A 12228-nucleotide genomic window follows, 5' to 3' on the forward strand; every position below is an offset into this window, starting at 1 on the left:
TTAAATTAGTCCCGGGTAATCTGCAGATGCCAGCTGTCCATCACCACTGCTCTCCCCCAGATGCTCCTGTTTCTCCTCAGCATGACCTTTCATCCCCTTCACCACTGGCGAGCAGATAAGAAACAGTTTTTAGTAAGAATAACACAGCATCTTTCAAAATACGTTTTTTTCTTAAATTAATTTACCATTCCAATGAGCTGCTTTAGCACAAACAGTCCACAGTATGATGCTCAGATACTCACCCTGTCTCAACACTGTGAGCTGTGCTGATGCAGATGTGTCCCCCAAGGCATTGTGGGAGATGCAAGCGTAGACCACTGCATCAGAGACGAGGAGGCCCTGTATCTGAGGCCAGGTAGACACAGTGTAGCGCTGGGGGACGCCTCAAGCCTGAAAAAGGACGGGATTCAACCTCAAGAAATGCTTTAAAAAAATGTAAAGGTAAGAAATAATACGTATACGTTTTTCGTCAACAGTATGGTTGGTTATAGAAAGCAATTTAACAACATAATATGATTATGTTATTATCATTGTTGATACACAAACACTAATATCAACTCCCTTTTCTATTGCTATCAACAGACTTGTGGAACAAACTCTGGGACTTTTAATTGGGAGTTAAAAGGAAAGTCTATTCATTTTGTTATCACTGTTTCTTCTTAGCAAGTCCTTTGTTGTGAAGTGAATGTTGTTTTCCTATTTTTTGGGGGTGTATTTCTTTTTAGTTAGATACCTATCAACGTTTTTCTTTTAGATGGTTGTCTTGCATTTTAAGACACATCCGAATTTATTGCATTGTAACATCTCTGCAGTCTTTGCCAATATAATGTGAGTTAATGGGATTCTTATTTTAGTTGGATTTTGGAATTCCACCATGGTGGCGCCCGTGTAACAACAACAACAACAACAACAACACTTTTAACTTATCATTTTATCCCTTTTAACAAATTCACCCATTTTAATAATTGTACCAATGAGAAGAAATAAAATACATTTGTTATATCATCATTATTCAAATTCCAGTTCAGTTCATCTTTAAAGGGCTATGCCAGCAATTTAGTGTTACACTTCCACAAAGCTGGCCATCACCTATAAGATACATTAAAAACAGAATGGTTTAAAATCAAGCAGCAGAGGCAGCCTGAATTTTACTCCATAATATGGGTCAAGTTTCAAAAACACTGGGTCCTACATTTCCAATAATAAAACTTAGGAAAGCTAATTTCAGAGCCACAGAAAACATTATACAAGTATTTTACTGGCGCAGTTGTACTCCTCCTAATGGATTAATTGAACTTCAATTGTAAAATCAGTGAAATGGCCTTATTTTTAATCAAAAACATCTTAATTTATTGGGCAGCTAGGACAAAGGCATGCACTGTCAATGAGACTTTTGTAATGTGCAATAACTGCAGCTCGTAACAAACCTGGACAGAGATGTGAGGATCATCTCCTGGCAGGATGTTGTCACTCCCTATCTTCCTCCAGCTCAAAAGGAGTACCCCAAGGTTCAGAACCAAGACCCTTCATGTACCCTACAACAATTTCACATGCATTGAAATCTTGAAAATGATATCTTTCCTGGACTGAAAACATGTGAAGAGATAATGCAGTAACCAGAGCTGCAGGGTCCTCTTCCAGTGGGCTTGAGGTCTGTGTAACGGTGGCTGGCGGCCTCTCTTACCTGGCAAACATTTAGGTATGTCCACCCATCTGAGCCACATACAGGGTCGTTTTTCTGACACACACATGTAGGTTCTGGCTTAGCCCTGTGTCCCCTCCTATTCAGAGCCCAGGGGGCAGGTGCTGGTTGCACTTTCTGCAACCCTCGCCCTCCTCTCTCAACCGCAGACACACTCGGTGCTGGGGGGGCAACACGTGGGACGTGTGGAGCCACACACTCATGCATACACACAAACACAGGCAAAGCTGAGTCATGCTGCTGACCTGCATCAGCACAGAAAGCAATCAACAAAAGTTTTCCTGACGTAAGAACTTCAACAAAACTGTAAAATTGTTTCAAAGTGAACCAAATTTATAAAAGCCAGTCCGGGTAGCCTGCTGTTCACTGACAGACAAACAGTCACATGTTGTTCCTCCTCTAAGTTTTAAATGTTTCCTTCTGTTTCCTCTCTGCTGTCCTCTTCTGAATGGTGGGATTGGTTTTCGTTATTACCATGTTCCCCTGCTGAAGTACTTTGCCATTTAGTTTTTCCCTCTTGAGATTTTTTCATCAGCTCCAAGTCCTTTCTAACAAAAAGAGAGCATTTGCAGTAAATGAGGCAAGTAAACTTCATCTCTAAGGTATCTCACTCGTCTCATCTTTCTTTCCTCCCAAATCTGCTGTCTTTCTTCATGTGCCAGTGTTTCAGGGCAGGGCAGGACTGGCAAACGGGCTTCAGAAATGGCACAGGATACAGTATATAAGAACCCTGCTAAATCTGAACATCATAAAAATGGAAAACGACAGCTATATACGACCTATCTATATTTAACATGCATTATTTTGGATAAAAGGATCGAAAGTTCATTTGTTTTAAATGTGGCTCTATATAACAAGCTCTTTATCTAGGAGTAGTGTTAAATTCCTGGGTATGGAAACATTTTCTGATGATTTCATGACAATTGCTGTTAGTGTTGTTGAATGTTGGGAATGAGTATTTGTCTGTGCATGGAAAGAAGAAAAGTTATAAATAATATGTAGATTTAGGTTGGAGGTCATTGTTTCTCAAGTTTAGGAATAGGTTCAATTTTATTTAAATAGCGCTAAATCACAACAACAATATGGGCTGGTCTGGATATCACACAACTTTTGTTTATGATATAGCCTAACAATATTAATTTATGAATATTACCATTTAGATCTGCCATTCTTTGTATCAACATAAAGACAAAAATAAAACCTTTATCACAGAAATATACTATAATGTACAAACTATACAGCTATCTCTTATTGTTTTTTGAGTAGCCTATTTGCCAACTTTCTAATGGATCTAAACATGTTAGGCTACACATTTAAAGAAATTATATGAGATAGGCTAAGTATCTGTGTCTTTTTAAACTAAGCTCCACTTGCATTGCTGCATAAAGATTTACTGTGTGTTACTGCTCTGTGTTACTGCTCTGAATTTCGTTTGTTTTATAACGTGGCACTTTTCCTTCGCCATTCAGTATGTTTCAGATTTGCTCGACACAATCACCTCCTTATGTAAATGTGAAGGCGTGGCTTTATCTGACGTCACGGAATATGAGGCGCCCACGTACCACGCCAGTCAGCGAGAAAACACATTGCGAATCCGTTTTATACTTCAAATTAAAACTGAAAACTGAATCATGCCCAGATTAACACAGGTTTATCGACTGCAATGGATATTCTACAAGGTATTATATCACGTGCTGATCAGTTGCTAGATCACAGCTCAAGCTATAGTGAGTTCAAAGTTCCGTGCAGCGATTTAAGGAATGTTTAAGCTTTTATTTTGAAAGAAAACATACAGGAAGTTGCGCGCCAATCATCAACATAATTCTGTTCCACGTTTCACAGGAAGTAAAGAAATGTTGAGAGAAGTGTACACTCATTAAAAAAAACTGACAGCTATAACGTTGCTCTGTCTTCACATACACTTTCTTCCCTGCTTCCAACCAGTTTTATCAAGAGACTCTGCCGGGAACGACAATTTCCATTCTTATCGGGAAGTTTTGTAAGTCTTTTAACTGACAGTTTCAATCATTCTGTAGGCCTACGATACATATTTACGATGTGGTCTCATTTTGACAGTTTGTTAAGGGAGTTGTACATTTGCTTGCCGGTTAGATTGTAGTCTTAGTTATTTAGTCTCGAGAGGAACTGGCAGAAATGCATGACGTATTGATGTAAAAAACTCTATTAAGTGTGATTTCTTTTGACATTTTAACGTTACGTACAAAACCTTTTGTTTTTATTGTGTAGTCTGGCTCAAACGCCTTATTCAGTGCTAATGGGAACACTTAGAGTTTGAAGAATGTAGCCTAGGTGGCATGTAGTTAAATGTATGTGTTTGTGTGTGTATATTATGCCAAATTCCATTCCGATGCAGGCTATTATCTTCTGTTACTATCCTCTTGCAGACACTATTGTTATATGTGGTTACACAGGTTCAGTTTTGAACTGACTGACATGGGACAATGTGGGTGGGTCACATCTGTCAAGTGAGCTTAACAAGTCTTTCAGGTGTGGTCACCAGGGCTTAGACCAAAGGATATCCTGTTTTGTCCAGAGCAGGTCTATTATGGTGTGCACTTTGGTCATTCTCCTACTGCTAAAATCACGAACCACTGCATAACCAACTAAATAACCACATAAGGTGTTTTAATGAAGGGTTGATTGTATGTTGTATTTCACAGGTGAGAGAATGGCAGAGAAGGTGCTGGTCACAGGTGGAGGAGGCTACATTGGGAGTCACTGTGTGCTGGAGCTCATTGAAGCAGGATATAAACCAGTCGTGGTAGACAACTTCAGTAACACTGCAAGAGGTAAGCTCCCTTACTGGAAACACAGGTTGATGAATAACTTTGTTCACCATAAACTTGGCAGTTCCAAGTTTGTTTAGTGCTGTGTTTTTGTGTCTCTGTGTGTCTCTTTGTGTCTCTGTGTGTGTCTGTGTGTGTGTGTGTGTGTGTGTGTGTGTGTGAGTGTGTGTGTGTGTGTGTGTATATGTGTGTATGTGTGTGTGTGTGTGTGTGTGTGTTAAATCCTAATGTGGATGGAGGAGAAGGAGATGTGCCAGAGAGCATACGTAGGATAGAGAAGCTCCTCGACACCACCATTGAGTTCCATGAACTAGATCTTTTGGACAAACCTGGCTTGGAAAAACTCTTCCAAAAGGTCAGAAAGTGAATACAGTGGATTTATTAATCTTATTAGAACTAGATTAGAACTAGAACAGTTCAACTCATTTAATAACTTTGTCAATGATAAGCAATGACAATAAACCGTTGTAATCATTTTTCATGAAAAAATGCCAAATCGTTGTTGCTTTTGTATGTAAGGATTTAATGCTTTTCTTTGTCATGTATGTACTGAAATATCTTTTGGGTTTGGACTGTTGGTTAGAAATCACAATCCATTTCAATATGTCAGCTTTGGCAAAATGTTAAGGACATATTTTTGCTATTTTCTAACATTTTATAGACAAATTGATAAATCAAGAAAACAGTTACCGTTAGAAATAAATAAAAATATTGTCAATCATAAAAAATCAAGAAAATATTTCGCAGCCTAAAATCAGATTTCTCCAAATGTAAAAAAAGTTTTGTAACAAATCTGATATAAAATTACTACTATAGAATAAATGCTGGGTGAGTGTGCTTTAAGAGGTTGTATTGTATGTATTCAGGGCCATCGGACAAATACACCAGTATTTATACAATTTCTCGCTTTTATAGACTTTTTTTATTTTAATTTTTTTAACCAAGGAATGTCCCTGCTGGGTACCATACATGCTCAGAAAACATTTCCAATGGGTAGTGGATAGGTAGTGGATCCATCCCCATAGAGGGCATATGTGCAATGTAAGTTCAACTTTTTTCTTTTTTTTTAAATCATCATACACATGCCTGAATATCTGTGTTGCAGCATTCTTTTATTGCTGTGATGCACTTTGCTGGACTGAAGGCTGTTGGGGAGTCAGTGGAGCAGCCGTTACGCTACTACAGAGTCAACCTCACCGCCTCCATGAACCTGCTTGAGGTCTGTTTAAACTTTGTCATCTGAACTTAATTCTTATGTTCTCCATTCAGTCTTCATTTCTAAACTGACCTTTATTTGCACTTCATCTTTGTTCACTGAGTGCATGGCAGCATTTGTCCATTTAATACTGAGTTGGCTAATTCTAACACTGCACTCTTCATAACTAAGTTGAGGAGCTCACTGTGTCCTCCAAACTTAGCGTTTAATGCTTACACCTAAGGTGTGTGTGCTTTAGACTGCTGACTGTATCTGTGTGCCGTGTTTGTTTGCAACTGCACATGTCCCAGGTGATGCAGGCTCACAAGGTGCACAATCTGGTCTTCAGCAGCTCTGCAACGGTGTATGGAGACCCTCAGCACCTTCCCATCGACGAGAAGCACCCCGTGGGCGGCTGCACTAACCCCTACGGCCAAAGCAAGTATTTCATTGAGGAGATGATCAGCGACCACTGTAAAGCTGAGAAGGTACTGATCAGGAGGCAGAAAGGCATTCAAAGATGCAAAAACATATACATATTGTGTTTCATTATTGCCTATGTGTCGGCAGGATTGGAATGCAGTGCTGCTGCGTTATTTCAATCCAATTGGGGCTCATTCCTCTGGACTTATAGGAGAGGACCCTCAGGGAATCCCCAACAACCTGCTGCCATATGTTGCCCAGGTACACAAACTCTTTGCCAAATACATACCTAGATCAGAGCATGCACTGCAAATTTCCTGTGTTTGGCAGTTGTTAACTATTGGATGATTTTATACTGTTTGCATTGCTTAAATTATCTCCCTCATAGGTGGCCGTCGGGAGAAGAAAGTGCCTTAGTGTATTTGGGAATGACTATGACACACTTGATGGGACAGGTAATGGAGAAGACCTGTAACTGCTGTGCAAATTTGAAATATAGTTTGGCCATGGGGTCAAATTAATACCACGCAAACTGTCATAGCATATATCCATGTAGTTTATTTATCTTGCTAGGTGTGCGAGATTACATCCATGTTGTAGATTTGGCGAAAGGACACATAGCAGCTATGAAGAAGCTGAAGGACAACTGTGGCTGCAAGGTACATTTATAAAAATTCAAAAAGCATTTTGTAACACATTTTCTGTTATTTTCTGGTTACTTCTGCATTCGCATCAATACATGATTGTCTGTAGGTTTACAACCTGGGAACAGGGACAGGCTACTCTGTGCTCCAGATGGTGAAAGCCATGGAGAAGGCATCAGGGAGAGAGGTGAGTGACAGAAGAGCTCTTTTTCTCCAAAGTAAATTCTCTTCAGGGTCAGTGGTAGTATTGTGTCTTCTGAGAGTAAAAAAAGTGACTTGGAGCAGTAACCACACTACACTGTATTATCCTATTAGTTAAAGGATGGAAAAGCTGACATTGACTGGGAGGGTGGCTCCTGAATCACTGACGTTCCCACTTTTTAGGCTTAACCACCCTCCTTTTTGTTAACTAAATACAAACTTAATGTGTCCTCTTGAAAGATCGCATACAAGGTTGGCCCACGTAGGGGAGGAGACATAGCATCCTGCTACGCTGACCCTCGTCTAGCCGAGAAGGAACTGGGCTGGAAGGCTAAATTTAACCTGGAACGAATGTGTAAGGGCAGTCACACTGCATGAATCTACATGTATTTTAATACATTTTTTGTTATGTATATATATATCCCATAACATCCTGATGTTATTTTTCTGTACCCATATAGGTGAGGATCTGTGGCGTTGGCAGTCCATGAACCCAACCGGATTTTCCAAAGACACAGCCTCTTGATGACACTTCAGCCTTTTGTTGTTGTGAAATCTTCTTCTAAATCACCGGGCCAAAGGGAACTATCAACTTCCTAATTTTTGCATTTCATTTTCAACACACGATTGAGCTGAATTCTTTCAGTTTTGTCAAGTTTCATTTCATATTTGACCTGTGGTAATGGTTATTTTATTTACTCTTTACATTAAAAGTAACATTTAACATAAATGTCTTTCTGGTTTTACTTTGTTGTTATTTCAGATTAACAAGAAATATTTCATCTTTCTCTTATTAATGTATTGATCTGTGAGCCATAAAAATGATGAATAAATACATTTTCCTACTGAGAAAACTGAAGCCTTCATTTCCAATCTATTATGAAACAGGGATGTTTCAAATTATTGTGAAATTAGTTGTAATTAGGGGTGGTTGACTTTCCCTATGCTAACAAAAAAATATCATTCAGTGACAAAAAAATAAGAATATTCCAGTAAAATGTACTCACTTGTAAATATAAGTCTGTTAAAAAGAGACTATTGAACATCACAGAAACAAATATCATAGTGCTATCAATGGAAGTTAAAAACAGCTACCATAATGATATGGGCAGGAGATGGTTTATATAGGCTACAAATCCATACAGAATGATGGTAATACTGATAGAAATATCGCACAATTTTATATGGATGGTATGTTTGGTGTTCATAATTAATATTCTAGGGGCGCTAGGGCTTTAAATGGCTCCTTGAACCCTCGGGCACCCAGTTAATAAACACCCACGTCAGCACACTGCTCCAGTCGTTCTAACCGGGTTTCGGTCTTTAGGGCTGAGCAGGAAGTGCCTGACTGTGGACCCTGAACGATAAAAAAAGAGCACAGAAAAAAAGGCAAAATAAATTCAAAATGGAAATGGTGGCAGACTTGGGGGCGAGTAGACTCTATCGGGCGCCGGGTGAATCAAGTCACCAGTGAGTATCGATGGATTTTGTCAGGGGTATCGCGGCGTGGGGCGTAAGCGGGTCCTTCCGACACCTCACGCCTGGGAAAGAGTCGCTGGGTTTGGGCAGCAGGCAAATCCTCCCCGGTGCTCGCTGCGCTCCGGACCTCCGGCGAGAAGTGGGGGTGGTCTTTAGGATGAAAACGGGCGTTTTCGTGCCTAATATAATATATTATGTGAATATATTTATTTATCAACTGGCAGCATGCACAGTTGCTGGAGGTTTGTATCTATTTTTCTATTGTGTGCTGGCTGGAGCCTGAAGTGGGCGTCGCTCCAGGACAGACTGGGCTGCTCTGGTGCTCCGCTGCCCGCTTTTCTCTCGCAGGACTGCAGCACTCTCATGCCGTTCTGTAGGTCGAGTGATACCAGAATTAAGGGAGAATAGCTCGGTAAACATACTAGACTTGGTTCCGTTTGAAATAAGGAGCACTATAGAGTTTTGCGGGCGGGCGTTGCACCGTGGGTTATCGGGCGTTGTGAAGCTTGTCAGCAAGCATCGGGTAGCCTAATTAAAAATGAATGCGTGTAATGCAGACCTTACACGAGAATGGCTAAATAGGTTACTATAGAAAAAGAGGAACTATTCAAAAGATGTGGTTTCGGCAATATATTTCTCTATTTGAATACCGGTGACAGTGTTTTTTTCTCTTCCCATGAGTCTGGTTTGTTTGTAACATCAGATTTCATGTGCGCTTTAGCGTCTCTCAGTGATGATTACAGGGTTTTGCCACCCGATGGTCTCTGACAGTGTGACTGGAGTCGGGTGTAGCCCATTAGAAGAAGATTTTGATTGAATGCTCGTCCAGCCAATCGCAGTGCAGAATGAAGTCCTGTGGGCGGATGGTCTGCTGAGCTGGAAATAGTCCAGTGCAGAAACAAAGACAGAGGAGAACTGACAGCTACATCAATGGTGTGTCACTGGTGTATTTGCTATGTGACCTGCTGTCAATATTTAGGGTCTGTAGCTAATCATTTACCAAGGTAAGCTGGTCAGATGTTCTACTGAGTCTACAGGAGTGTATGTTTCCTTTTATGTACAATTCAATTATGTATGCACAGGCTTGTGCATAAATAGTCTTTGCATGTTTATTCTAGGTCATGGAGATGGAAGTGTCTCAGTTTCAGTAATGAGTGTCCACAAGGCCTCTATGATCTGTTATTGTCTTGCAGAACAAGTCAGTCTATGCCGTATGCACAACCAGTGTGAGTGCTATCATGTTGTCTCCTGCAGGCAGCCTCAGAGGTGGTTCAACACCGCTGACATCACAGTGTCTCACCAAAGCAGCCTGCTGAAGCAGCTCAACCAGCAGCGGCGCCAGGAACTTTTCTGTGACTGCAGCGTGCTGGTGGAGGGACAGCTCTTCAGGGCCCACCGCAACGTCCTGTACGCCAGCAGCGGCTACTTCCGCATGCTGCTGTCCCAGGGGCCCGACGGGCTGTCCGACTCTGTCAACGCTACCTTTGACGTCTTCAGCCCTGAGACCTTCACCGTCATCCTGGATTTTATCTACTCTGGCCAGCTGGACCTCTCCAGTCACAATGTGATTGAGGTGATGTCTGCAGCCAGCTACTTGCAGATGAACAATGTCATCAACTACTGTAAGAACTTTATCAAATCCTCCTTGGACATCAGTGTGAAAGATGAAGACAGTGGCCGCTGCCTAAGTTTGTCTGAGACCTGCAGTTTTACCAGTGGGGCAGGACAAGAAACCTCAGAGCAGCAACAGCAAAGCATCGGCTCTGTCAGCCCACCACCTGCACTCTGGACCCGGGACAACTCCAGATCTCAGTCTAGCTTTATGGGGAAAGACCAAGATCAGGAGTCATTGACCTCAGTCCTACAGACTAACCCAAGCAGCCCTGCTGATGATCTCAATGCAGAGGCAGAGGACCTGCAGGACCCTCAGGACCCTCTGTACACCTTGCCTGGATCAGAGCGCCGGCGAGGAAAAGGGGGAACCAAGAGGAGAGCATCCAACAGCATCCGCTCCAACCAATCTGAAGACCTAGACATCGAAGAGGCGAGGACACAAAAGGCTGAAAAGGCAGAGGAGCTATATGCTACTCTGCCACCTATTGTGGGTGTTATTGGACACTTTAATAAAGGTGAGTAGGACTGTATGTGAGGAAATAGAAAGACAATAGTTCTCTAAGGAAGTGAGAAAAGGAATAACATCAGCGGACTGGCGAGAGGGTAACCCTCAAAAGAAGCCAGTAAGATATCCAGGTAATAAACAGAAAAGTCAATACTCTGAACACTTTCTCTTCCTCTTTGCAGACTCCAACCCCATTATGCGCTTCAAGTGTCCCTTTTGCACACACACGGTGAAGAGGAAGGCTGACCTGAAGCGTCACTTGCGCTGCCACACTGGAGAGAGGCCATACCCCTGTCAGGCTTGCAATAAACGCTTTACTCGCCTGGAGCATCTTCGTAGTCATTTTGAGACGGTAGGCTTATTACCACCAGAAGGTTAAAGTCATTAATTAATGAGGGAACGGCTTGAGAAACATAGACATTGGGATAAAGATTTCACTACAGGGTTGAAAAATCTAAAAATCATGTATGAGTGTTTACAGCCACCTACCCATACAGCTACAGAAACACAAACTAACTTTTAGTAAATAACATTCTTTTGTTTTTCCAAAGATCCATCAAGCCAGGAAGCTGGTGTGCAGGAAGTGTAAGTGTCAGGTGACAGAGGAGACTGGGCATGTGGTGTGTGAGGGCACACGCCGCTACCGCATGTGCACCACGTGCATCCAGGAAGTGGATTGTGATGAGATCCCCATGGACAGTCTAGATGGTGCCAGTGAAGAACCGGCCCTGTTATTGGGAGTTGACGGTGAAGAGGAGGGGGACAGCAAGAGGAGCTGGATGGTAACCGATGACGACGACCTGGCTGAAGACTCGGGGGCGGACCTTATCATCCAACAGGTTGACGACAGTGACGAGGAGCTGCAGTGAAATGAAACCAAAGTGTGTGTGTGCAGAAGCATGCACAAATATTGTGTGTGTGTGTGTGTTTTTGTTTGTGCGCGCGTGCTTGCATGCGGGCTAAAGCCATGCAAAACAATTTATGCACTAAATATGTTCACTAATGTAAATACACACAGTTATGGTATATTAGTTGTCTATTAGTTACATGCAACTGTTTAATCTTTACTTTAAATGACTTCTGAATGCTTTTTGTTAAATTTATAAAGATATGCAGTATCCAAAGCATGCATATTCAGTGTTTTACTTTGCTTCAATTATAGTTAAATGATAACTCTTTCAAATATATATTTTTTTCATATGCATGGAAGAATACGTTTGCTACTTTTTGGGACTGCTTTGATAAAAGCTGGACAGAATAGTGACTCTACAAGGGGCGGCTGTGGCTCAGTGGTAGAGCGGTTGCCTGCCAATCGGAAGGTTTGGTGGTTTGATCCCCGCCCCTGCAGTCATTGTCGAAGTGTCCTTGGGCAAGACACTGAACCCCGAGTTGCCCCCGGTGCTGCGCATCGGAGTGTGAATGTGTGTGAATGTTTATCTGATGAGCAGGTGGCACCTTGTACGGCAGCCCCGGCCACAGTGTATGAATGTGTGTGAATGGTGAATGTTTCCTGTAGATGTAAAAAGCGCTTTGAGCAGTTGTTAAGACTGGAAAAGCGCTATATAAATACAGCACATTTACATCTACTGCAATTTCCCTACTTTCTGTAGGGAAAGTGAAAAGCAGGCTTTTCCCCCAATGTCACACAGGTTGCAGTT

The 12228-nt window shown here is 41.8% G+C and overlaps 2 protein-coding genes and 1 pseudogene across 6 annotated transcripts; 2 read left to right on the plus strand and 1 right to left on the minus strand.

The window, feature by feature from the left end:
• On the minus strand, nt 1-1938 carry LOC117936286 (annotated as a pseudogene).
• A 1576-nt stretch (nt 1939-3514) lies between these two features.
• On the plus strand, nt 3515-7826 carry gale (UDP-galactose-4-epimerase). 3 transcript variants are annotated; one of them, XM_034858996.1, is made up of 11 exons: nt 3515-3701; nt 4384-4512; nt 4749-4864; nt 5615-5728; nt 6016-6192; nt 6275-6388; nt 6516-6582; nt 6701-6786; nt 6881-6958; nt 7213-7327; nt 7434-7826. In XM_034858996.1, the coding sequence occupies exons 2-11, from the start codon at nt 4392-4394 to the stop codon at nt 7496-7498; spliced, it is 1053 nt and encodes a 350-aa protein (XP_034714887.1). In that variant the 5' UTR covers nt 3515-3701; nt 4384-4391; the 3' UTR covers nt 7499-7826. The 3 variants fall into 3 exon arrangements, with proteins under 3 accessions (XP_034714887.1, XP_034714888.1, XP_034714889.1); XM_034858997.1 differs by having other exon boundaries at nt 4752-4864; XM_034858998.1 differs by having other exon boundaries at nt 4755-4864.
• A 439-nt stretch (nt 7827-8265) lies between these two features.
• On the plus strand, nt 8266-11823 carry zbtb8a (zinc finger and BTB domain containing 8A). 3 transcript variants are annotated; one of them, XM_034858080.1, is made up of 4 exons: nt 8266-8442; nt 9706-10580; nt 10753-10922; nt 11122-11722. In XM_034858080.1, the coding sequence occupies exons 1-4, from the start codon at nt 8378-8380 to the stop codon at nt 11437-11439; spliced, it is 1428 nt and encodes a 475-aa protein (XP_034713971.1). In that variant the 5' UTR covers nt 8266-8377; the 3' UTR covers nt 11440-11722. The 3 variants fall into 3 exon arrangements, with proteins under 3 accessions (XP_034713971.1, XP_034713972.1, XP_034713969.1); XM_034858081.1 differs by having other exon boundaries at nt 8277-8442; nt 9645-10580; nt 11122-11822; XM_034858078.1 differs by having other exon boundaries at nt 8286-9455; nt 11122-11823.
• Nucleotides 11824-12228: the final 405 nt, after the last annotated feature.

Source organism: Etheostoma cragini, chromosome 20, assembly GCF_013103735.1.
Source record: "Etheostoma cragini isolate CJK2018 chromosome 20, CSU_Ecrag_1.0, whole genome shotgun sequence".
Lineage (NCBI taxonomy): Eukaryota > Metazoa > Chordata > Actinopteri > Perciformes > Percidae > Etheostoma > Etheostoma cragini.

Coding starts and splice junctions, on each gene's coding strand:
- gale (XM_034858996.1), top strand. CDS start 4,392: ATGGCAGAGAAGGTGCTGGTCACAGGTGGAGGAGGCTACATTGGGAGT. Junction 4,513..4,748: donor CTTCAGTAACACTGCAAGAG/GTAAGCTCCCTT, acceptor ATGTGGATGGAG/GAGAAGGAGATGTGCCAGAG. Junction 7,328..7,433: donor ATTTAACCTGGAACGAATGT/GTAAGGGCAGTC, acceptor GTACCCATATAG/GTGAGGATCTGTGGCGTTGG.
- zbtb8a (XM_034858078.1), top strand. CDS start 9,382: ATGGTGTGTCACTGGTGTATTTGCTATGTGACCTGCTGTCAATATTTA. Junction 10,581..10,752: donor TATTGGACACTTTAATAAAG/GTGAGTAGGACT, acceptor TCCTCTTTGCAG/ACTCCAACCCCATTATGCGC. Junction 10,923..11,121: donor TTCGTAGTCATTTTGAGACG/GTAGGCTTATTA, acceptor GTTTTTCCAAAG/ATCCATCAAGCCAGGAAGCT.